This window comes from Alosa alosa, chromosome 20 (assembly GCF_017589495.1).
Source record: "Alosa alosa isolate M-15738 ecotype Scorff River chromosome 20, AALO_Geno_1.1, whole genome shotgun sequence".
In the NCBI taxonomy this organism is placed as follows: domain Eukaryota; kingdom Metazoa; phylum Chordata; class Actinopteri; order Clupeiformes; family Clupeidae; genus Alosa; species Alosa alosa.
This window is the reverse complement of record NC_063208.1, coordinates 20,680,555-20,704,669: the sequence shown is the minus strand read 5'-3', so window position 1 is coordinate 20,704,669 and position 24,115 is coordinate 20,680,555. Positions and strand designations below refer to the sequence as shown.

General features: G+C 43.5%; 1 protein-coding gene across 4 annotated transcripts in view; it reads right to left on the bottom strand.

The window, feature by feature from the left end:
- Positions 1-20,947, bottom strand: part of col11a2 (collagen, type XI, alpha 2) — a 44,018-nt gene extending 23,071 nt beyond the window's left edge. The window contains exons 1-9 of one of the 4 annotated variants that reach the window (XM_048229655.1): positions 20,266-20,531; positions 19,993-20,136; positions 11,878-12,039; positions 10,755-10,965; positions 9,852-10,011; positions 9,235-9,357; positions 7,532-7,651; positions 2,104-2,232; positions 449-670 (exon numbers count right to left, since the gene is read on the bottom strand). In XM_048229655.1, coding sequence (XP_048085612.1) covers positions 449-670; positions 2,104-2,232; positions 7,532-7,651; positions 9,235-9,357; positions 9,852-10,011; positions 10,755-10,965; positions 11,878-12,039; positions 19,993-20,107 — 1,242 coding nt within the window. In that variant the 5' untranslated portion in view covers positions 20,108-20,136; positions 20,266-20,531. Of the gene's footprint in view, positions 1-448; positions 671-2,103; positions 2,233-7,531; positions 7,652-9,234; positions 9,358-9,851; positions 10,012-10,754; positions 10,966-11,877; positions 12,040-19,992; positions 20,137-20,265; positions 20,532-20,816 lie in introns of those variants that run through there. The other 3 variants (XM_048229653.1, XM_048229652.1, XM_048229654.1) reach the window with 3 other exon arrangements.
- Between the last annotated feature and the right edge of the window lie 3,168 nt (positions 20,948-24,115).

Below are 24,115 nucleotides of genomic sequence, written 5' to 3'. Positions count from 1 at the left end.
TCCATGACGCTTGGCAAGGCTCAGCACAGTTTGTGTCAGTGTAAACATAGCTGAAGCTGAAACAAATGTAGCTAGTCTTCTACCAAAGCTGTCTGAATAGGATACTGAAGAGACAGCAGGTTTGTTTATTTTTCTATTTTTCTGTTGAAGGGCCTGATTCACAGAGCATTTGGGTTCAGGTTTTGATCCACTGTAGCAAACGACATTCGAGAAATGTGGCACAAGTCAGCAGAAAATCCACTTCTAACGAGGCACAAGGCTATGATTGTTCTGCTGGATGTGCCACAGTGGTCCTCTCCAAATCGCCAGGTTCCCTGAAATCCGCTCTGAACTGTAGTGCATATCTGCACTCCATAATGTGCAAACAGAATTACAAGCACAAATCCCATTTCAGTGTCTGTGTGTGACTTCTGAAATGGGGATTTGGTGAGAAGCGGGCTTGACTTACGCCTCCCTCGTCCGTCACTGCGGACAGAGCAGGGCCCATCTGGCCAGCGTCGGTCTCTCCCTCGGGCATAGGCTCGTTGTAGTCCTTGTAGGAATAGTCGTATTCCTTCATGCCAAAATCACCAGTCACATACTCCTCTGTGAAAGTCTCGTCGGGAGACTGAGACGCCCCCTCGCCACCTGCCTTGGTCAAGTCTACCTCCTCCACCACTGGTTCCTCCACCTGGGCCAGACCATTGGGAAGAGGATGTGGGGGTGGGGGGTGGGGGTGGGGGGCAGATAGGAAACACCAAAGACAGAAATTGGACAGAATGGAACAGGAGGGTGACAGAAAGAGGATGAATGTTCATCAAGGATTCAAAAGTAGAGTGAAAGAGGGAAGGTAGGTATTTGAGAGTCAAGAGAGGTCAAAGAGGAAGAGGAGGGAAGAGGCAGGGAGATTCAAATGAGATAAGGCTTACCTGAGATGATACATAGACACTGGAGGAGGCCCTGAGTTGCAAATGATGCCTCTTTGTGAACCCAAAGCAGGCATCCTCTTTCAGTGTCTATGGAATTTCACTAGCTGCATGTACATCATTCCATCATTCTCAAATACTGTCTTTCACCAAAGCATGACACTTCATACAGCGGATGTTTCATAATGGAATACATCCTGATTTGAACCCAAATGTGAAATGTCTAGGTACAGAATGCAGAATGATATTATGAATCACCACATTGCAATGTCATGAATGTGTTTTGCTTGGTGAGAGACATTGGCAGCTACTGTACAACTATGGCTAATGCACTAGAGCTAACTTACCATTTAGTTTGAGATTAACAAAATACTTTCCCAATGAAAAACCTTTCAGTTGACACAAATTTATTTTAAGTTGTCTTACCGTAACTTCACGTTAATGAATATGTCAATGAGAGATTTACCATGTATTTAATATGCTGTATAATATATTTTATATAATATGTATACACAACACAGTTTACCAATACCCCCCAAAATGACCACAATCAACATTTCAGAAATTAGACTACTTCCATATTGTATTGTTAGATGACTACTGTTGAATGAGATAGAATGCATGATATTCATTCTCTTAGAAGATAAACATTCCAATATGACTCGCACTCTTTCAAGATTTTTGTTCTTATGTCAAGTGGAGAGCTGTTGTCTCCTGTCTTGATATGAGAACAAAGTCTTATCTTGGGGTTAGATAGAGTGTGTGGCATACAAGTATGTTTGATAAGAATGAAGGCTATGCATTCTTCTCCAGAAAAAAAGTGCTGCACTTCTCATGGCACTGTTGGCTGAGGTGTGATACACTGATAAGAAATCAGATTGATAGTGCTTCTACAGTGTGTTAGAACCAATCAAACAGGTTAGAATGACTGTACTACTCCATGTTAATTCACAACCAAAGGGGACTGGACTCACCTCCACCATTATTACACTGAGGTATCTGACTGCCACCATTGACTATGAGGAATCTGACATATTTTCATTAAATCTCTAGTGGAACATATTCCTTGACAAAGTATGACCTGGTTTGCTAAACTCATGTTTCATATGGTATTTTTAAATATGATTATGTGTAATTTATTACTTTTTCTGGGGGGGGGGCGGGGGTTCTGTGACTCCTACCAAAGTGTCAGGTTTACCTGGCCAGGAGTTGCATCATGTCCAATCACCTCACCATCTGGTTGTGGGGCTGCTTCCTCCTCTAAGGTGTAATAATAATCCGTCTCAGTGGGGGTGGGACCACTCTCTGAGTAGGCAGGATCTATGTCCTGATTGGAATGGGGGCCAGGAAGTAGGTGGATTCAGGGTGGAGATAAGAATATTTAAGGAAGAGTGAGTGGTTAGTTGGGGTTAAGATCCCAATGACTGTGTTAAAAGAAGAAGAGGAAGACCAAGGGCCACAGAAGGTATGTTTGTTGGCACAAATGACCGTGCTGACAAACATTGTAATTTAAATGTTATTATGACATTACACTATGATTAAAAAGAATTTTGAAGCTGGCATTAAAGATCTTACCATAAACCTTGTCATCCCAAAGGTTTATGGCATTCAACAAGATCTAATATCCCAGCAGGAATTTCTTCCCCAAAATTCCAGAACATATTAAAGGTGCCACAATGCCATGATGGGGTAAACCCCTTAGAATGTCAGGCAAATGACCTCAACAGGCCCATAACCTGACCAGTCCTTTGGCACTGATTAGAGTTGCAGTCATCGCCTCCAGCACATTAAAAAGTGAGTTATGTTGTCTTCTGTTAGGTCAAAAAGATCCTCTAAAGAAATTTGAAGGACAGAAGGTGAACAATACATCACTGCAAATCACAGCCTCACAGAAAGAGCATAAATAAATAATTTGTTTTCAGCTGCACCTTACCATATTTACTTTGTTTGCTGGGTATATAAGCAAACGTTGGATGATAAGCTTCAATGTGGTGTTGAACCTGCATTGTACTGCTACATTAGCATACCATGCAGATCCAATGAGAGAATGCTAACAATTGACTCTTTTTTTCTGTGAGACTGTTTACTCATATTTTGGGAAAATATGACCAAGACAGAGGCATCCCAGATACACAATGAAAGAAAGACAAGACAGGAGAAAATGACAGACAGATTGGAAACTTGTGGTGTATTATTTTAACATCTACAGACTGTTTGTATGTGTTTGTGTGGTAGCGTACTAAGTCACTATTTAAAAGATAGCATGCGCATCATTTTGTTTTCTTCTTACTACTCACTAGACAAGAGAGACAGCAGAACGAGTGTAGGACTTGGAGTGCAGACTCAAAGTTACAGGAGATCAAAATGGGAAACAGATAGAAGACTGTACAGATAGTCATGCGGCAGTATCACAGTCCGCTATATCATATCGTCTGTCATGATCGTACTGATCATATTGATATGTGATATGGTAGAGAGAGTCTAGGTCAGTATGTACCAACGTTCTGGGGACCAGGTTGCCATTTTTTTATTATTATTTTAAAGATCCCTGAGTATTTTTGTCCTGTCTAGTTCCAAGCTATCTGATTTGCTTTACTAACAAAGAAAGGGAAATTTCCACATTTCTTTCCAGATGAATGAACTGTGCTGCAACAATCCCGACATGAACAAATCACACATTGCAAAATTATAGCGTCAAGCTTAAAACTAAGGGTGATCTGACCAAGGCCATGCCCTGTTTTCCTACAAGAAGGCAACTGAGTGGAAAGTAACATGGTCCCCAGAATCATCGGGTTGGACATAAAGCTCTGGACAGCCACCACGGGCTCTCTATTTGTACCTGTTGATAACCGTTGGTCGGTTTCTTCGGTTTTTCTGGCACTGGAAGGGTGGTGCCGCTGACCACAGACTTGTCGAAGGGAGGGAAATTTTTGGAGGTGGATTTGACGTTATTGACCTCAACCTTGGCCTTCTCTGGCTTGGGGAGAGGAGGAAGTGGTAAGGGCACAGGAGCTGGTGCCTCTTTCTTAGGTGGTGGTTTAAAGGGAGGTTTTGGACTCTCAACAATCTTAACAGTTTCAGTTACAACAACCTCTGGTTTTGGAGGTGGTGGTTTTGTAGCTGGAACTTTGACTTCTGTTTTGACTTTGACCACCTCAGTTTTGGTGACTTCTGGCTTGGCAGCAACAACTTCGACTTTCTCTGTTTTGATTACCTCTGCTTTAACAGGGGCCTTCACCTCAGTTTTAACAGTCTTGACCTTAACAGTTTCTGTTTTAGTGACCTCTGGTTTTACAGCAGTGACCTTGACCTCTTTGGTTTCTTCGGATTTGGTGGCTACCGCTGCAACAACTTTAACTGTTTCGGTTTTGGTGACTGGTTTAGCTGCTGTGACCTTGATCTCAGTTTTAACAACCTCTGCTTTGGCAGGTTTAACTTCAGTTTTCTCAGTTTTAACTTTCACGGTTTCCTTTTTGGTGACTTCTGGTTTGGTGGCTACCACTTTTACCGTTTCCTTTTTGGTGACTTCTGGCTTGGTGGCTACCACTTTTACAGTTTCTGTTTTGGTGACCTCTGGTTTGGCGGCAACCACTTTCACTGTTTCTGTTTTGGTGACTTCTGGCTTGGCAGCTACAACTTTTACAGTTTCTGTTTTGATGACCTCTGGTGTGGTGACTAAGACAGTCACAGTTTCCGTTTTGGTGACCACTGGTTTGCCAGCTACCACTTTCACAGTTTTGGTGACCTCTGGCTTGGCAGCTACAACTTTTACTGTTTCTGTTTTGGTGACCTCTGGTTTGACAGCTACCACCTTCACAGTCTCCGTTTTGGCGATCTCTGGTTTGGGAGCAACCACTTTTACAGTTTCAGTTTTCACAACCTCTGCCTTTGCTGGTGCAACTTTGACCTCCTTCTTCTCAGTTTTTACCACTTTGGCTTTTGCATCAGTCTTTTCTATTTTCTTTTCCACTTTAGTGACCTTAGTTTTTGCCTCTTTGACAACTTCGGTTACAGCAGCTTTGGCAGCTTCAGCTTTTACAACTTTCTTTACAGCTGTGGTCTCTACTTTCACTTCAGCTTTAGCTGGTTTTGCCCCATTGCCATTGATTTTGCCATTGCCATTAAGTTTCTTGTCAGCCCCATTTTTATCAGTGGCAGGTTTACCATTACCATTGCCATTGCCGTTGGCTTTTTTCTCAACAACAGTCACTACTTTCTCCTCAACAACTGTAACCTTTTCTTCAGCCACTTTGGTTTTGCCATTTTCTTTTTTCCCAACAACGGCGGGAGCGTCGGTTGTTTTCCTTTTCCATTGCCATTGGCTTTCTTCTCCTCAGATCCCTTACCGTTGCCATTAACTTTGGTTTCACCATTTTTGCCGTTGCCATTTACTTTCACCTCCCCATTGACTTTTTTCTCCTCTTTGCCGTTACCATTGGCTTTCTTCTCAGCTCCATTTTTGGGAGCTGCTGCTGTTGGTTTGATTTTTGACAGGAGGATATCAATGGCGGTGGGCTTGGCCTTGGTTGGTTTAGCTGCAGCAGGAGCTGCCTCTACTTTGGCTTGTTTGGTAGGTTTGACCTGGGCTGCAGGTACTTTAGCTGTTTTAGTCACAACTGGCTTGGCCTTGTCTGCGGCAGGCTTTGATGGGGCAGGCTTGCCGAGGGCAGGCTTAGCTTTAGCTGGAGCAGGTTTGGGTTTGCTGGCCTCACCATTACTTGCCTTGCTACCCTATTACGTGTGTTGATTAGATGTGATATGATTGTTGTTGTTTTATTTTGAATGGATGTGGGTGTTGTGAGATCGAAAGAGACAGTAAGAGACAGACAGACAGAGACAGACAAAAAAAGACCAGGGATGGGAGGGGTTGAAATCAAAGGGGATGGACAGATGGAGAGAGAAAGACAAAGGTTGATGTGTTGAGATACAATGAAGCTTGGATGACTGGTTGAGACTCCTCTGGCATTACTGGATATAGCCTCATTAAAAGGCAGACTTCACTTAGAAAAATCACACCCAAAGGGTGTTATAATTACACCTACATCAGCATGATAAATAATGTACAATTTTGTCAAACAACAAGGTAACTATTAGGGCCATTTTCTCCAGTAATGCCAACCTCCATATTAAAAAAGCAGCAACTTTGTGCTTATGGTTTGCAGGGGCACTGGGTGGAAGGGTCAAGTTCGGCTGGGGTTGGGGTGGCGGTGGGGCTGCTCAGGTAAAGCCAGTGCTACTAAATGTACTAGTCATGGCAGGAAATCACACTGAGCCAACTGTGCAAAGAGAAGTAACGTTAGAGCCAGACGGACATGCTACAGATCCTACAAGAGGTTCTACATGAGGTCACACAAAGCATGTCATAAGATGGAGTGAGATAGTTACCTCTCATTGCCAGACACATGCATGACATGCTTTATATGAAAGTGCAGCAACTTACAGTATATTACCATTGGGAAGTGTCAAATATTAATAGAAAGATACTACAGTATTATGTACCAGTATAACAATGGTGCTATATTTATGTGTGCATATTATACATGTAGGAGTATTACACACTTAATTCCAGTGGATGAATAGTTTCTGTTGTTATGGCAGACACATGTGAAGAGACTACTAGATTCTATTCAAAACCGAAAGAAACATGAATACCGCATGCTGGTAGACACATACATAAACCTAAAAGAGACTTTACGCATTGCAAATATTCAAACACAGAAAGGACACAGGACACACAAAGATGCAGATGCATTCAGATCAAAAGACAGACAGGCAACCATACTAGTACACATTCAGTGGTTTTAGACGGACAACACAAATATCAAGTCAGATAAATCATGTGAATAAAACTAAATCTAAATCACATACAAAGTCATGCAGATGGCATACACTCTGTCTGTCAATTAGACATGAGGACAAATCAGACATGCAAATCTATCTCTTAAGCAGTTGGTCAGACCCAGTGATTTAGGGGGCATATTTGTGTGTGAGTGTGTGTGTGTGTGTGTGTGTGTGTGTGTGTGTGTGTGTGTGTGTGTGTGTGTGTGTGTGTGTGTGTGTGTGTGTGTGTGTGTGTGTGTGTGTGTGTGTGTGTGTGTGTGTGCGCGTTTGTTAGAAGTCTTTATGTCCACATGTAGTTGAGTGTGTGTACAGACCATTGTAGTGAACGACCCCCAGTGCCCCTGTATTTTCCACACTTTTCCACAGTTATACAAATACATACATACAAACAAACATACAAACACATAAACAACAGATGACTGACAACAGGGAAAATGACATCCAGACAACGGAGAACACAACACCACTGACGGATGGTGCAGACGATGTGCGGGGGGCGGATGAGGACGACAAGGACACAAACGCGTCAAGTATAAAATGGACGGAGAGGAGAGAGAAGCTAAACTGACCGAGTGGACTAGAGAGACACTGAGTACTGTTGAGAAATGCTGAGACCGAGAGATACTGAGAAAACTGAGCACTAACAATATCATAGCCACACAACTTTAGGAAGATCAAACTTCAACGATCGCAGATCACAACAGCATTATCTCATTCATCTCTCTCTCCCCTCTCTCTCTCTCTCTCACTCCTCTCCTCCTTTGGTTCTTTCACTCCCTCTTTACCTGTTCGGCAGGGGCCCCCGTATAAGGGAAAGGGGAGGAGGAGGATGATGGGAAGGGGGTGCCGGTTGTTTCCTCGTAATAAAAGGGGTATTCATAGTCATCCCGCTCTTCATCAAAGTACTGAGGGGGGGGGGGGAGGAGAAAGAGAGAGGAGCCAGTGGAATGCGTGAGAGAGGAGGAGAGTGAGCGGTTGAATGTAACAGAGAAGGAGAGAAAAGAAAGAGAGGGATAAAACAGTAGACAGTTGAACATGGAGGAAAAACAAACAAAGCAGAGTTTGATCTATTCATAAAGGGCCGGTATGTCATGATGCACGGGTCCTCCACTGCATACACTGATGACAGACATGGCACCTTTGTGAATCAGTCACAAGCACAGTGATAGGTAAACACATTTGTTCATTTATGAGCACACCCAGAGACAAATAATAATATCCTTTCTTAGATAAGGAAACACCTCTATCTCATAACATCTCATATTAGGAAAGGAAGACTAATTAAATGGGCTTTTAAACTATGGGGTGTGATTTTAAGGTGACATGAAATATATGTGTTTTGTAATATCATAATATGAAGGGAAATATTGGAAAATGCTCAAGGATGTACACTGAATAGTTTCCCCAAAGATGTAAAATAAAGCTTGGTGGTGAGGTGAGAACAGACCCTTGTGAAATCATCACAGCCCATCCGAGAGACAAAAAAAGAGAGAGAGAGAGAGAGAGAGAGAGAGAGAGAAAGAGAGAGAGAGATGTCAGCCACATGTCTCTATGCATCTCTTTCCTACTCTCAAGGGCTCTGCTGTTTTAAAAAAGATTGCTCATAAAATGAAACAAGAGAGAAAGACTGATACAAATTGTGTTTGATAGCACAGAGCTGAACTTTGATGAGCTCCAGATGACTAGGGTAAAGCCTTATGTTGGGGGTAGTGTAATTTAGCTTTCACCGTTATGTTAAGGGGAAAATGAAGGTACAATAACTTTGAGACAAACTTGTCTCAAAAGTCACAATGTCTACACCTGTTGTGGAATTAGTGTCACATTCTTTTGTCAAATGGACTTTTTTCTTTATCTGACTAATGGCAACAGCATGTCCCTAGAGAGTCACAGTGAATGTGTATGTATATGTAGCCTCAAAAGGAAAGGTGGCACACAACTCTATACCGTATACTTATCTAACCCTAGTGCAAAGTCAATGCCTTCCTCTCATATGTGTATTTAGTCACATGACCAACCTTCCTAGCCAGACAGTAGCTGTCTCTGTAAAGGATCAAACCCTGATCTCGTTCTGATCCCGATCCAGATCCATCTAGTCCTCACCAGATCACGGCCAAATCCGTTACAGAATCACCAGCTGTCTGGTTATCCAAAGTAAGAGCAGAATCCAAGAAGCCAATATTACACTCGAGACACATTTTAGTATTTTGTGTTTCAATGTTCTGGAGCGAACAAGCATTAAATTAATTCTACCAAGAGTCCTCAAAGGTGGTCTGTCACTGATCCTAAAGGATTCTTTGGTCCACTAAGGAGAAAGTATTACACTGAGTCCACTGGCATCGCAGAAAGCCTGCCAAACAAGCACCCTCTGTGACTCCTGAGGGAAAGCGCTGGCCAGCCAGTACTTCATAATTAAGTTTGTGCATTTTTGTGTTTTTGGGAATGGAGAGTGTGGGGTGTGTATCCCAGGGTGTGGTGAGGCGCTACTCACGGGAGGGTTGGGGTCCTGGGACTGAATCCTGGGCAGAGGGGAGTCACAGTCAGGGCTGTAGTGCTCGCAGAAGTCATAAGCAGCCTGAGGGTTGGATGCAATCAGCAGCTGCTGAATATCACCCTGCAAGAGAGGACAACGGAGAAGAAATTAATACTGCTAGATAGATAGATACTTTTATTGATGCCCAGGGGAAATTCAAGGTCTCAGTAGCATACAGACAACACACACACATTCACTAACACACTACACTACACACACACACTACACTACACTACACACTACGCTTAATATGAGGGCAGTTATCTCATTTAGAAATGATACAGTTTTAAGGTTGTGGGTGGTATAAAGGTGTGTGTATGAGACTTGAGTTGCTGTGGGTTCCACAGTTATAAGGCAAATGATGGCGGTTGTAGCAGGACTGCTACAACTTTGTGGATGGAAAATGAAGTGTGCAGTATTGCATTGGTGTGGTTATATGTTACTGAAGATTATACAGCTGAGTTCATACACAGAAATGACCCATTCCAGCTGAGAGTGCAGACATTTTTCAAACCCTTTTATCAACGTGGACCACCACTATCCCACAAACCCAGTGACCATGACCTCAGTCTGACCTGGAAGACCTCATCCATCAGGCGAGAACCGAACACGGTGATGCCCTTGGTGTCAATCGTGGGATTGTTGCTACGGGGCAGGGACTTGGTCATGCGCTTCTTACAGTCCAAGAGCAGGGTGACGTTCTTCTTCTGCACGGAGATGGCAATGCGGTGCCACCTGCAGTTGGGGAGGAGGTACAACATAATGGTGTCAACGTGGAAAAGGAACACACACATGGAGCCTGGGAGGATGTGTGTGTCTGTGTGTGTGTGTGTGTGTGTGTGTGTGTGTGTGTGTGTGTGTGTGTGTGTGTGTGTGTGGTGGTGAGAGAGAGAGAGAGAGAGAGAGAGAGAGAGAGAGAGAGAGAGAGAAAGAGAGAGAGAGAGAGAGAGAGAGAAAGAGAGTGTGTGTGAGTGGCTACGGTTCCATATACTTGCGTGTGTGTGGTAGGTTTAAATGACACAGGGATCACTCATACAAGGGCACATAAACTCCAAGTTCCATCATGAATACATAATATTGTGTTCATGAGAAGGGAAAAGTTTGAATTCTTTAGAATCATGAACACTCACTCTGGACACTCTGGAGTAAAAAGCAGTTACAACACAGTAGCACAATAGCACAGTTCAAAATATGTATTGGCAAGATTCAGAGCAATAGTTAGGTTGGTGTAAATGTCCAGACTGTAATAAAAAAAGATAAGTACTAACAATGTTATACATTGTATCCTGGAACTGAAGCCATTTATGTAATAGATATGAATGCAAGTCTTATGAAATGGCCAGCAGTGTAATAAACTGACCTTAATGGTAGACTATCAAAGTGTTGCCGTGGTTTGTCATATTAAAGTATGAACCGTTACAGTGGGGACAGTAAGGTGAGTGAGGGGATCGAGCAGGGGGGCAGGGGGGGTTACTGACTTGCCGTCGGCCAAGTTGACACCCCGGAAGAGCGGGTAGTCCTCTGGGGCAGGCTTGCGGTGCTGGTCTTCGTACAGGAAGACGGGCGAGCGCCCCAGCTCAACGCCCAGCTGCTGCACGCCCTGCTCGCTGTAGATGGACAGCAGGAAGGCCTGCAGGCCGGCCTTGGCCTTCACCAGGGTCATGATGGAGAAGTTCTCTGGGAAACGACCTGTTGCGCACAAACACAGGGGAGAGAGGGAGAGAGGGAGGGAGAGAGGGAGGGAGAGAGGGAGGGAGGGAGAGACAGAGAGGGGAGGGAGGGAGAGCCAGGGCCAGAGGAATGTGCAGAGTGTGGGAGTGAAAGAGGAAGAACAGAGGATGAATGTGGGAAGGAGAGAGGAAAGAGAGGAAATGCAAAAGGGAAGAATTAGGATGGATAGAACAGAAAAAGGAAACAGTAAAAGGGGAGTGGAACAGAGTTGTTGCCACAAAAAGATGAATAAAGAAATAATGGAAACCGAGGATTTAGACAAAAGTGGAAATAACAGGAGAGGAAAAGAAAGGAAACAAAGAGAAAAAGAGGGTTATGTGCATGGCATGGATAATCAAACACCATCAGTATACTGTATTTTAAATCCTCAAAGGTATCACCTCACAGGTGAGAAGTGAGATCTGAAGCACAGACTAAACCAGTCGGCTAAATGTGTAGCTCTTGGGTTCCTTTATGTCACCATATATGGTGTAGTTATACCCTCAATGCAAAGATTTTTATGTTCAACATGTTTTTGCATTCGCGCAGCGCACTTGTTCTTGAACTTTTTAATTATATGGTGAGAATTCAAAGCATTTCCGCAACGTCACAGTCTCGCCATAGGCTCTCAAGATAATTGCAGCAGAGAAAAGAAATATGGAGCCACCATAAAACCAACAAGACCGAAACAACTACAAAACCAAATCATGAAAAAAAGGGAAGGGAAAAAAACATTTCTGTGTGTTTTTAGGAAACAGACGCTTAGAATAGCAGACACCACTGACTGTATACATCAAAACAACAAATGCAAAGTAAATTAATTAATATTTGTCATGCATCTTCTTTGATTAAGTGAGGCATCACGTTACGCTAAGAGGCCAGGTATGGTACCTGAGAAGAGCTGGCTGGTGGGGACGGAGATCTGGGCCTTCTTGTTGATGCGGTAGGCATGGTCAGCGGTGCCAGCGCGACGGGACGTGCAGAAGCCTGGAACCTTCTGCACCCCCTCAGGGAGAGAGGGCAGCTGCAGCACCCGCAACACATCCACTGGATCTGTGGGAGACAGACGGCAAGGGAGGGAGAGAGGTAGCAAGAGAGTGACAGAGAGAAAGAGGGGGAAAGGTAGAGGTGGAGAAGGGAGGAAGAAAAAAAAGAATGGTTAGAGATATCTTCAAATAAGAACAAAAAAGTTCTCACAACACAATAACATATTTGACAGCACTTTTCTTTTCAAGTCCAAATGTGTATGACTGTGCATTAGCATTTTCACCTTAAAATAACTAAGCGACATGGTGCTGGCTGGTGATAGTAACAGTCAATGTGGCTCACAAACTTTGTGTTCATGCTCCCAGAGTGCTTTTGTGGAATTTTTCAAGGAAATTCACTAGAATGTGACAAAATTAGAAACAACATTCCAGATCCCCCTCACATTTTTGTCAATTGTAAAATAGCTGTAAAGCTCTCCACATCTATTCTGTAGCTTCATCTGTTTAAGCACACCAGATCCACCAGTCCTAAACTTTGAAGTGGTTCTGTCTTCAGCCTTTGGTTGCCCTTGGCTAACGTCACCAAAACTGAGGGGGAAGACTAAATAACTGCAGTGGAGTAACACAAGTTATTTTTGTGGGTTACGGTGTCTTGCCTCAAACTGGTTAACAAAATGTAATGGCAAGCTAAATTATGTAGTTATGTAAAGGGTTTTCGAGCCACCGCAAATAGACTACAACGGTTACTTTTTAATTTAGTGGTCAAGAGTTTCTTCTGTGGCCTTGCCAGCTTCCTGGCCACATTCACAGAAACAGATGTCATCTCTAATTTGGTTTGGTAAGTCATCCAAGTGCATTGTACAGTGTACAAATGCCAGGGGGAGGTAATATGGGTCTGTCGAGCGCTGAAGTCCAGTACTCTCATGTTGAAACATTTCCCAAGTAGGAGCCATTGATACTGATTGTAAGTTAGCACATAGAGTAAATGGTCTCAGAAGACTGTTGTGCTAATACAGCACATCGCCATGGACTATTGCTATCAAGATGAGAGAGAGAAAGAAAGGGGGGGGGGAAAACATAAGGAGAGGAGGAAATCCCAATGGAGAACTTAAATTCAACAAGCCATTGAAATCCACACACAGGAACGTGAACAGAGAGAGAAAGAGAGAGAGAGAGAGAGAGAGAGAGAGAGAGAGAGAGAGAGAGAAGCAGTGGTGGAGATGGCAGCTACTGTATCAGATTGCCAAGCAGAAAGAAAACACACAATGCGAGCCTCTGTTTAAAAAGCCACAGTCACACACACACACACGCGTGCACGTATGCATGCCCGCACACACACGGATATACACAGCTGCTCCCAGAGTCTTCCTGTCCAGAGGAGGCCCCAAAAATATGTTGACAAAAACACCACCTCAGGTTACACACACAAAAACACACTCTCTCTCTCATACACACACACACACACACACACACACACACACACACACACACACACACACACACACACACACACACACACACACACACACACACATCTCAACACCCATACGCACTGGCATGTATATTTCAGAGGTTCAAAAAATTGGAACGGACACGGCAGGAAGGGCGTATGAATGGAGCGAGGGAGAGAGGCCCCCGTGCGCTTTCCTCCGCTGCCACCCTGCTAAGTACTCACACATGCCCCGGGACCACCCCCCCCCAGCAGGCCTGCGGCGACACGGGGGGACCTCTGGTAACCGCAGATGAGGAACAGATACTATCTCTCAGGCCCCCGGCAGCTTCAGTCATCATTAGCTGGCAACAGCCGCTCGTTCAGGGTCCATTTCGTCGGTTTTAACCATCATCTCATACAGTAAAGTGTTTTTGGACAATCGGACATCCAGAGAACTCCTGGCTTAAGATCACAGGTATAATGAATAGGGTGGGTATCATTTAGAATATTTAAGTTTTCTGTGTTTTTCTAACTAACAAATAGCCAAATGTGTAATGTAAGACTGCACTGGTGTAGAGAGCATTGGTGAGAGAAGAGCTACAACTGTGACCTACCATGTTTGACCACTAGAGGGGGACAATATTAAAAGTACTATGCTGATTAAAGTGTAAAGAGTGAAGATGGATTGTTCAATCAGCTTTCCCTTCCTTGGCTAACACATTCATTTAGCTTGTGTTGATCCTGGAGAAGGCGTTCCACGTTGGAGAATGCATAAAATGCAAATCCTAGCAAACACAAACCACAGGCTAAATAAACATAAGAAACATCAGTGCAATGATCTGTATGTGTAAATACGGTGTCGGGTGTGTGTGTGTGTGTGTGTGTGTGTGTGTGTGTGTGTGTGTGTGTGGGGGTTATCTGTGTGTATGTGTATGTGTGACCTGAACCTCACACCACTGGATACTGGGCACCCTGGAAAAGAAATGCCCGAACAAACAAAGAGCTTCAGCTCAAACGTGCAAAAAGCACACTAGGCGACAGCAAACACAAACACAAACAAATGCCCTTTGAGTGGCCTAAGCGCACATACAAACACACACATACACACACACACAAGACAACAGAAGCACAGAAACGCTCAGATCACCACTGGGAATGATCAGGCTTCTCTCACACAGACCTGGTGGAACTCTGAGGCATCAGTATGTTTGCTAGCCGCCGTAATCACCAAACAGTGAACAAGGAAGAGATGTTCCTGCGGATGCCACCCCAGCACACCCCCCCCCCCCCCCTCCCCCTTCCCCTCTCGCTGACCCCTGCACTCCTCTCACTCACAGTCTCTCACTTTTCCTCCCTTCATACTTGTGCACCGGTGTCAAATACCAGAGAGATACACCATCTGACACCTTGACCTCTACACTTTCACCTTTCCACTGGCACAAAGGTGCTACTGTGTGTGTGTGTGTGTGTGTGTGTGTGTGTGTGTGTGTGTGTGTGTGTGTGTGTGTGTGTGTGTGAGAGAGAGAGACAGAGACAGAGAGAGAGAGAGGCAGACAGATAGAGAGAGAGAGAGAGAGGAGAGAGAGAGAGAGAGAGCAGTGAAAAGAGAAGAGCAAAAAAGACAGAAATAGCAATAGATGAAAGCACTGGAAGGCAAAGGCCACAAAACAACACAAGATGACAGTAAACAATGAAAAAGTGGGGGAAGAGGAAGATGAAGAGCAGAGTGGGTTTGAGAAGACAAGAGCAGACAGCCAGAGTCTGTGCCCTCCATCTCCTCCCCTCTCTGCGTGTCGCTCTCCACAGACAACCGCAGGAGTTAGGCGTGTATGCACAGCTACGAGCAGAGTCTATAATTTGCATCATCATCCTCTATATTTATGATGTATGTATAATGCTCTACATTTGCACATAGAATAGCTATCATAACCTCAACAACTATAATGACAGGGTATTAAAAACTCTGGATTAAAAAAACATTTAATATGAAAGCAATGCACATCTTGTTACTGTGACAAGGTTTACCAGATGTCTGCATTCTTTTCCAGGATCCAAGAACAAGTGCACAAAGTCAAAAGGTTAATTCATTCATGATTTCTAAAAAGAATTAAACTAATCACATCTCCCTCTGAGTCCTTTAACATCTTTAATGGTTGATGGAAATATCTGGCATATATACCCACTCTGCCAGCAGTATGCCTTAATCCCTACCCATATTCTCTCTGCCAAGAAGAGTGCCCACATATGCCCTACATGTGGTTGGGCATGACTCAATCTGGCCAGCCTGGGAGGCCAAACTCTCGCTGCGAGGGTGGGAGCACCAACCACAGTAGCCTCTAAAGGAGCACTGCCCACTGCAAAAAGATATAAAGCTTAAATGCTGCCCCCTCAACTACATTTTAGACTGTATACAGAGTTCTGTAAATACACCAAGTAAACGTCCTGCGGCTTATGCGCTACACTGGAGAACCAGCCCCGGGCATCAGGCCTTAACAATCTCTCTAGTCTTCACCTGACCCACTGGAACAGTTGTCACATATATATAAATATCTCTAGTCCAAATACATTAAAAGTGTTGGTAGCTAAGTCAAGCAGTATTAAACAAAACCTTCTTCTAAAGGTATTTAAAGGCTATAGTGAATACCTTTGGGGCTACATTTTGCAGAAACACTATTTAGGTGCTCTAGAAAAATGAAGGGTTCTCTTGTTAGGACAAACCAAAGAGTCTTGTTCTCTGAGTAAAAAATCATAGTGCCTCTCCATAAGTGCCTCTCAGATACTAAGTACAGGCTTGAGGTTTTATGACTTCACATTGCCTGTGACTGATTGGACTCAATTTACAAAGAAACAGGGTGAAATTAAAACATGATTTATGTTTGTCTGAATGGTGGCAAGGAATCCTCAGAAAATGAGAGGAGAGGTGTGAAGTGAAGACCAAAGAAAAGAAGGGTGTAATCATCATTGCCTTTGAGAAAAGCCCATTAAGAGTAGAGGAAAATCCCCTGATGTGAAATTACCCATACCTTCGTAGAGAAGTACCTTAAATCCCAAAATGGGATGACACTGGCATGAACATGCTCAAGTGATTTCATGCACACATACATGCACTATTATGACAGAGGGGCAATGAGTGAGGGGCCCCCTAACTCAACATAATTCTGCCCAGAAAGTGCCATTTAAATTTAACTCTGTCTGGATTCCAAAGAGCAGGGTGTCTAGGAGATGCTGGTGAACTCACCTTTAAGGCCTCTGGGGCTCTGACTTGGCATAAGTCCTCACTCTAACTATAGTAGCATAAATACACTGACCGAAAAGCAATCATGTTCTTTTTCCACAAAATTTGGATCCAAAATGAACTTCTATTTATGCAGAATACTTCAGCGGCGTACTGTATTACACAAATTCCTTGACTGCATGCAGCAGCCATGCATTGAGTCTGGGGAAGACATCCACTGATCTATTTCAATGCATTGGGATGCCACTAACTCCCAGTTCCACTTCCTGCTGCCACCTAAATAAGCATCTTCTGGCAGGAGCCTGGGAGTAGTGGACATGGTCAAGGGCAAACACTGCCAGCAGTTACCCCTCCATACTGAAAACCAGTCCAGTGGCCAGTGCAATTACCTCAAACCTCTATGAGAACACAGCCTCAAAAGGCTAAAGCCAAAGTTTTGTTCACAGCAGGGGCGAGTGTCATGACACTTTTCCCCACAAAGTGGCGCTATTGAGGCCTTCTGAAATCTTTCTGCAGATATTGCAACCTCAGCCACCAATGGATGGGTATTTCATGTTTTAAGTGTTGTTGCTATTTTGTGGAGACGGCCATGACAGCACAGAGTTAAGTGCTTGTGTGACATTCAAATTGGAATGAGGACCTCTGCACCAGCCATGTAAGAGCAGTTGTGTGCTGTGATGTGGACAGAACAGAGAGGATAAGCAACCCTCACACACCTGAGTTTACGTGAGACAAAAACACACCAGGGTTTACCTGAGAGAGTGATTAGATATGGCTTTAAACAGCAGTGAGGAGTTCTGGTCTAGCTATTTATATAAAGACATGCAAAACCTTGCAAACACCACCAACAGCCCCATTGGGCACTGATAAAAGGCTTGCTACCATATCCATAATAGCTGGTGGGAATGATACCATCAAAATGAATTTGAGGATGGTGAACTAAAACTATCAAAACTAGACTGACAAAAGCAAACGTCAAAAACTGTTACAAAGTGTTTCATAGTGATGCTTCAACTTCTGGCAGAGAGGAAATGAGAAACGGAGGGAGTGAGAGCGGAAAGGGGCCTACTGTACTTCGATATGACTGCAAGAATGAACAAAAGGACAAGTTGAAAGACCAGTGGCAGTGGCAGTGAGCGGACATCATGAGATGAAAATGAAAGTAGCCTAATAGCAGGTGACACGCTGAGGAGGACGAGAGGCACAGTGACACCCCTCACGTGCACACCCGCAGTCGAGTATCCCGGGCATTTCCTCCCCACACAGTGCCTCCATTCACGGCCCGCTACTGAGGGAGCAGGGGAAAGAAGGGGTAAGGGAACGGGAGAGGAGGGAGTGGGTATGTTTTGCTTAGGGCACGCCAGACAGGCTGTTCTTTGAGAGCAATTGCTTTGAAATGAGGTTAAGGAACATCCATGTTAAACAAATATCCTCCACCTACATTCTTCCATCACAAAAACATGCTTTCATTTTTATTCCAACCACACTCGCTTCTCCTTTGTCATTTCATAAAATTAGAATACTGGTTCTGTGTGGACTTCATGGAAGTGAATGGACTGTTCAACTATAGACTGCAGAATCACTGCAGTCTTGCTCCTCAGGTGAGTGCGCGGGGGCAGGTTGAGTGGACGCGCCTGCATGCACAAACGCACTTTCTCAACCAAAACGCCCAGTAGAGAACGCAGGATGAGGGGGCGTGTGGGAGGGGGGTATTTGCTGCTCGGGGAGAGAATGTTTCAAATAGTAAAATGCAGCTCGATATTCGACTCCAGTCACATCTGCGGGCTTGATGCGTTGCTTTTCAAGCTAAGGTGTCAAACCCACACACACAGGGGGTACATTCAGCGGCCTGAGGCACTAGCTGAAAAAAATCCCCTCAGGTCTCCACACGCGCATTTGCACAAACATAACTGTACAGAACGTTCACACAGCGACACACTGACGCATTCACTGCCCGTCTCTCTCCCTGGGACCCGCTCTCACAGAAGCTCACCGCTGTATAATAACCTATTCATAAAACGCGAAAATATTCAGACTTCCTCCAAAATACACACGGGAGTCAGACGAGGGAGAGCGCAATCGCTCTTGCAATCTGAAATTGGACCTTGAGCCAAGGAACACACAACTGAACGCACAAATTGCTAGAAAAACCCGCACGCTAACCGCCAACAGCTAAACACACAGCCACCCCAGGTCGCCTTAATATATCCATAAAGACCTATTGATTCTGAAATAACAACAGAAAATACCAATATTACATTGTTCGACATTGTCCAATGGCTTTGTGGTAATAATGTCATCAAAACGGAACTTTAATTTTAGATGATGTTATCGCATCCTGAAAATGGGAAGAGAATAAAAAATACTTCTGAGACCATGTAGTGCTGTAGTATTCCGTTGCTGGTGTTGGATAATACATCTAATCAATAAAACCACTTAAACAATACGCAACCAAAGAGAAATATGTACATTTAGGGAAAATACAATACTATCCCGCGGACAGTGTGTGAAATGCAAAACAAAGACTATTCCAGCCAATATTCAAGAAAAAAAAACATGAAGAAACAAGAAAAAGATGTCCCTATGACATTGATCACCTGCTCAATTATTCACTTTGAAAAGGATCTGCACAGGCATTTGCATAACAAATAGATAGGCAAACTGGGAGTAGAGTATTAGATAACCAGTTCAGAAATCATAAAGTGGTTAAAGCTTTTCCGTGGACACAGTCTCAACCTGTGTTCCGTGAATCCACTTTTTGTCTGTAAAGGGCAGAAGGCTGGTGGGCGCTAAATCTCAACAACACTGATGCCAACTCACTATGGGCAAGCCTGGTAAAAACCTTGGCAGTAAAATGCACCGTCCTACCCTATGGCCCCGTCTGGGATAACACATCAGTGCTGCGTAACGGCGCCATAGCACAGCGTCAGATTAGATCCAGTAAAATGTAAAAATTGATTTTTACAAAAAAAAAAAAACACAGTAGCACAAACGCCAAACCATTTTAAAGACCATACAATAAACTGTAGCTGTCACAAATCGTGTGAAGGCAGCCCGTAGATATACTGACATCTGTCAAGGAAGCACTTTATCAACATTAATCACTTAAAATGCCACTCAGAACTTTGCCCTGAATGCTACAAAGAAAGCTCGCAAAGTAAAAGTTTAGATTTCGTCTAACAAGCTCTCTTTGAGATTAGCGCACCTGTGTGCGTAAAAGCGCAGCAACCGCATACTTTTACTGACGCATAAGAGCAACGTTATCACAACACAATTTAAACATAACATAAGTATATACAAATAGCAGGAATTGCATGCAATTTCAAGTACCAAAACAAGTATAGCGATCTTACCTGCTTGTGCCAAAGGCGTTTGGAACAGGGCGAGAGCCAGAGTCACCAAGGCGAACGAGAGATCCATGCGCCACGGTCTCCGCTTCTTCCGAAACAGGCATTCTCCAATATCCATAGTGAAGGGTTTCTGACGGATTGCTTGTACTACAAGGCAGGACAGGTTTGAATTAGAGATGCCTTCTCTCACAGAAAGTCAGCCCAACCGACTGAACTTTCTGTGAGGCGAAAATGAAAATGGCACGCCTTAAGAGATGCCTTGGATCTCACACCCACCTTGTCTTGAATAAGTTACCTATCTACCTATCCTATGTACAAAAACTTAAATAGAAATAGGGATTCGGGAAATAAATATTTTGTTTTTTACTTGATTCTCTAATGCTAAAGCCCCATTGAGTCAGCAGAGTTGATATGAGTGCCGAAAGTGGAGAGAGCAGAGAGAGACTTGAAATTACTCTCTCTCCCTTTCTCTCTCTTTCGCTCTCCCCCTTCCAACTTTCTCCCACGAAAAGTGAGGGAGCGTGTGTGTGTGTGGAGAGAGAGAGAGTGAATGAGAGTCACAGCGGAGAGAGAGAGGGAGGGAGAGTTGTGCATGAATACGCCCGGTACACGTAGGCTACGTGTGCAAATGAGCTAAAGGTGCGGACAAAGATACAGAAAGGGGGCTTTATGGAAAGTTATCAAACGGTGACCTTAGCGACCCTGGCATACACATACGTTACTCACTGGATTACTTTCAGTGACTTTTGTTTTACATCTCGGAGCCTGAAAAGACCCTATTTTACTTGTACTGAAAGCATTTTTGTTTGAATCACTGGCTGTCATACCTATTGGAAATGATCCTACTTCCAATTCATGTCTTTCTCCCTGGCTCAGATGACAAGCCAACTCTGGACTTTTTGCTTCGAGCGATTATCTGTCTATAATCACGTATCTCTGTCCGTATTTATCTCCGATAACACAGTTGGACCTTATGGGACCGATGGGTCCGAGGAATTCTGAAAGAATGTAGCGCAACCAATCAGGTGAAAGAATGCATTCTCCGTTACCCATAGCGTGAAACCACGCCCATTTACAGACCTCTCAACTGACTTTGCTTCGCTCACTGCGTTTCCTGATTGGCCAATCACACGTAGCGTAAAAGTCAGGTGCAACTTGGAAGGTAAACAAAGGATTTCCCATTTTTATTCGAAAGAGAGAATTTCTCTTAAGTGAAATTATGTGCGTAATGCCAATAACTGTGAAATCATCTTTTAAGAACCAGTGGAATGTCTTCATTCCTGTGATATTTAATTACCGCAGCCCTGATAGAAAAAGCCATAGCTGACATATCCTGCTGAATAAGGTTGCACTGAGAGTTGTATCAAAATGTAAAAAGTAATTTGCACACCATCACCCTCACAAACTTACAAAGCAAGGTCACAACTTCTCATTTAATAGTGTTAACCCAGTTAGTTGTGATATGCTTAGTTGTTTCAATTAAGCAAGAATTAAAGGAATTAAAGGTGGGTAGATTCTATGCTGGTGCATTATATATTTTACTGCAAATAGAAATGTTGGTACACAATTTCATGGAAAGTGTCATGATTCCATCAAACAATTCAGTGTGTTTTTTGAATGTTGAATTGTTGTACAATACTCACTTTCAAAGAATAAATGAGTTATATTTCAATTGATTACAATATTTCATTTTAATGTTTATTTATCTCATTAAAGTACTGATCCCCTTTTTTCAGCTTTCCCCCATTGTTCTTTTAGTAACATAAAGTAATTTTAATGTTGTTCATTTATCTTACCAACCTCATAGAGTTCAGTGCAGCAGGGCACTATATCGCTGGCATTAGGCCACTTTCTTTCAGCGTCATGGCATATGCCAGCAGCAGGCAATAATTAAGCATAATCGCTTTGATGTTCGTTCCCTCTAGCTCTCTCTCTCTCAGTCCCTCTCATTTCTCCCTATTTCTGTCTTTGATTCAGCGAAAAGGCCTACCTAGTAGCATGTGGTATTTTACCCCTCCTTTGCTTTCAGTCACTACCATACATAGATGCAGTAGCCTACAATTGCAATTGCTTTAAGCAACTGAGACCTTCACTTATGTCCGCCTGACTGCTACAGTTCATAATTGAATACTTCAATTATCCTCTGACTGCAACAAATGAACATCCTTTCATAAGAAGCTAAGAAAAGGCTGACTCACCATGTCTAAATGAATGGCCACCCGCCGACCTACTGCTTACGACATTTCGAGACATGTAGAGATCATATCAATACGACGACCAGTGCCTCAACTGGGCCTCAGTACCAAATATAACAACTATGTAGAGCCAGACTGAGTGGCTGGGTGGCCATTCAAGAGGTCCACTTGGGTCTGTTTTGTTTTCAGATGCATAAAAAACAATAATCTAGACATATTTAGACGGTTTATTTCAATACTTCAACAACACTCATCTCACCTTGGGGCTCGGCCAAGAGTCCTTTTGCCCTCCAGATGCCACAAACTGACAATAGAGGGCTAGCAAGAGTCAGAGAGACGGAGAGAAATATAGATAAAGGGATGTTGCATGACTTTGTGCTTCCCCGGGCCTGGTGCCATGTTGGTCCAGAACTCGTTTCCATATTAAAACATAATGACAGTCTGTGTCAGGGCTGTGGTATAGCCACTGACAGTGGCACAGAAGAGGAGACACAGGAACAGACAGACAAAGACAGACTAAGACAGACAGAGAAAGAAAGTGGACATATTACTTAGAAAAAGGGGATGTAACTGACTGATAAGTGGACAGGTTATTACATTCATCCTCAACTTCCGTAGTGATGAACAAATCAAATCCAAATTGAGATATAATTAGGATATTTTTGGATATATACGTAAATGGAAGGGGAATGCAGTTTTGGGCCCAATTACACTGGCTTCACCTATGAACATCTACTGCCACTTTCCCCATACATGGATTAAGCCAAGTCCTAGATTGAATGTTTTTTGCAATGGAGATTATCATTGAAGTTTTAGTCTAGGACTAGGTCTTACTCCATGTAAGATTATTTGTTTGTTTGTTTTATTTAAGGCCATTTCAGCAACTAAGGCTATTTAATGGCGAGAGCATTGTGTGCTATAGAAGCTTAAATATGTTTTTTTTAAATCTATGCTTGTAAGAAATTCTAAAACCTTCAAAGGTGGGACCTTACTAAAAACATCAGCTATAGAATTTTGGTGATAAAATTGTTGTCTTGGTTTTCAAGGCAGGGCATCATATCAAAATATGTCTTACCGACAGGGGCATTTTGCAAAATTGCCATAATGGAGGATCTTCACCACTCAATAGAAAGCTATGAGTGAGTCTTGAGTGTCCTATACGGCATCTGGTATAAACTATTTGAACATGTCTAGAACTGTCAGAAAAGAAAAAAACAGTCTCTCCTTTACTCCATGTAAGAAAACAAACTGCTACAGTAGATCTCTGCACAAGACAGACCTGTAGAAGCTGGTGTTTGGTAATATCATCACAGTGCAATATAAAGGCAATGCGGTTAAATCACCATAGAAATTCTGCTCATCAAAGCCATTGCAGCCTCAGCAACAGCAGCAGATGTGCACAAGATGGGGAGATCCTCTTTAGGTCCCACACTGAAATATAACCTTAACACAGAACTCTGGCTATTCCTCAAAACCCTTTATGAGGCAATGAAATCGCATCATGGGGAAGTCAAAAAGTCTGGACTCAAGGGCAAGTTCTTCTCTGAGAAAATGCACTATTCAGCAGTCAGTCACGTCTCCGTGTCCTCCCCGTCCTCCAACCTCCTAACCACCTACAGCATCAGCACGTGCACAGCTGTTGAAATTAATAATGCCCAGTAATTAGCCAACGCTAATTTGAAGGTGGGGAAGATCAGTGCAAGGACCGCGGTTCCCCTCACGCAGGGTTGGCCACCCACAGACACAGATCTGTAAAACAAACCAGCACGAGCCATGTGTAAACAACTAGCTGTGCTGTCAGTCAGTGAGTGTTATCTACTGATAGGCTTGTCTGATGTGCCAACTGTGGGCAAGTTCCAGAAGTGTGTGTGTGTGGAGGGGGATGGTGTTGGGGATTCAGAGGCAGGGGGAGCGAGGAGAGAGTCACGAAC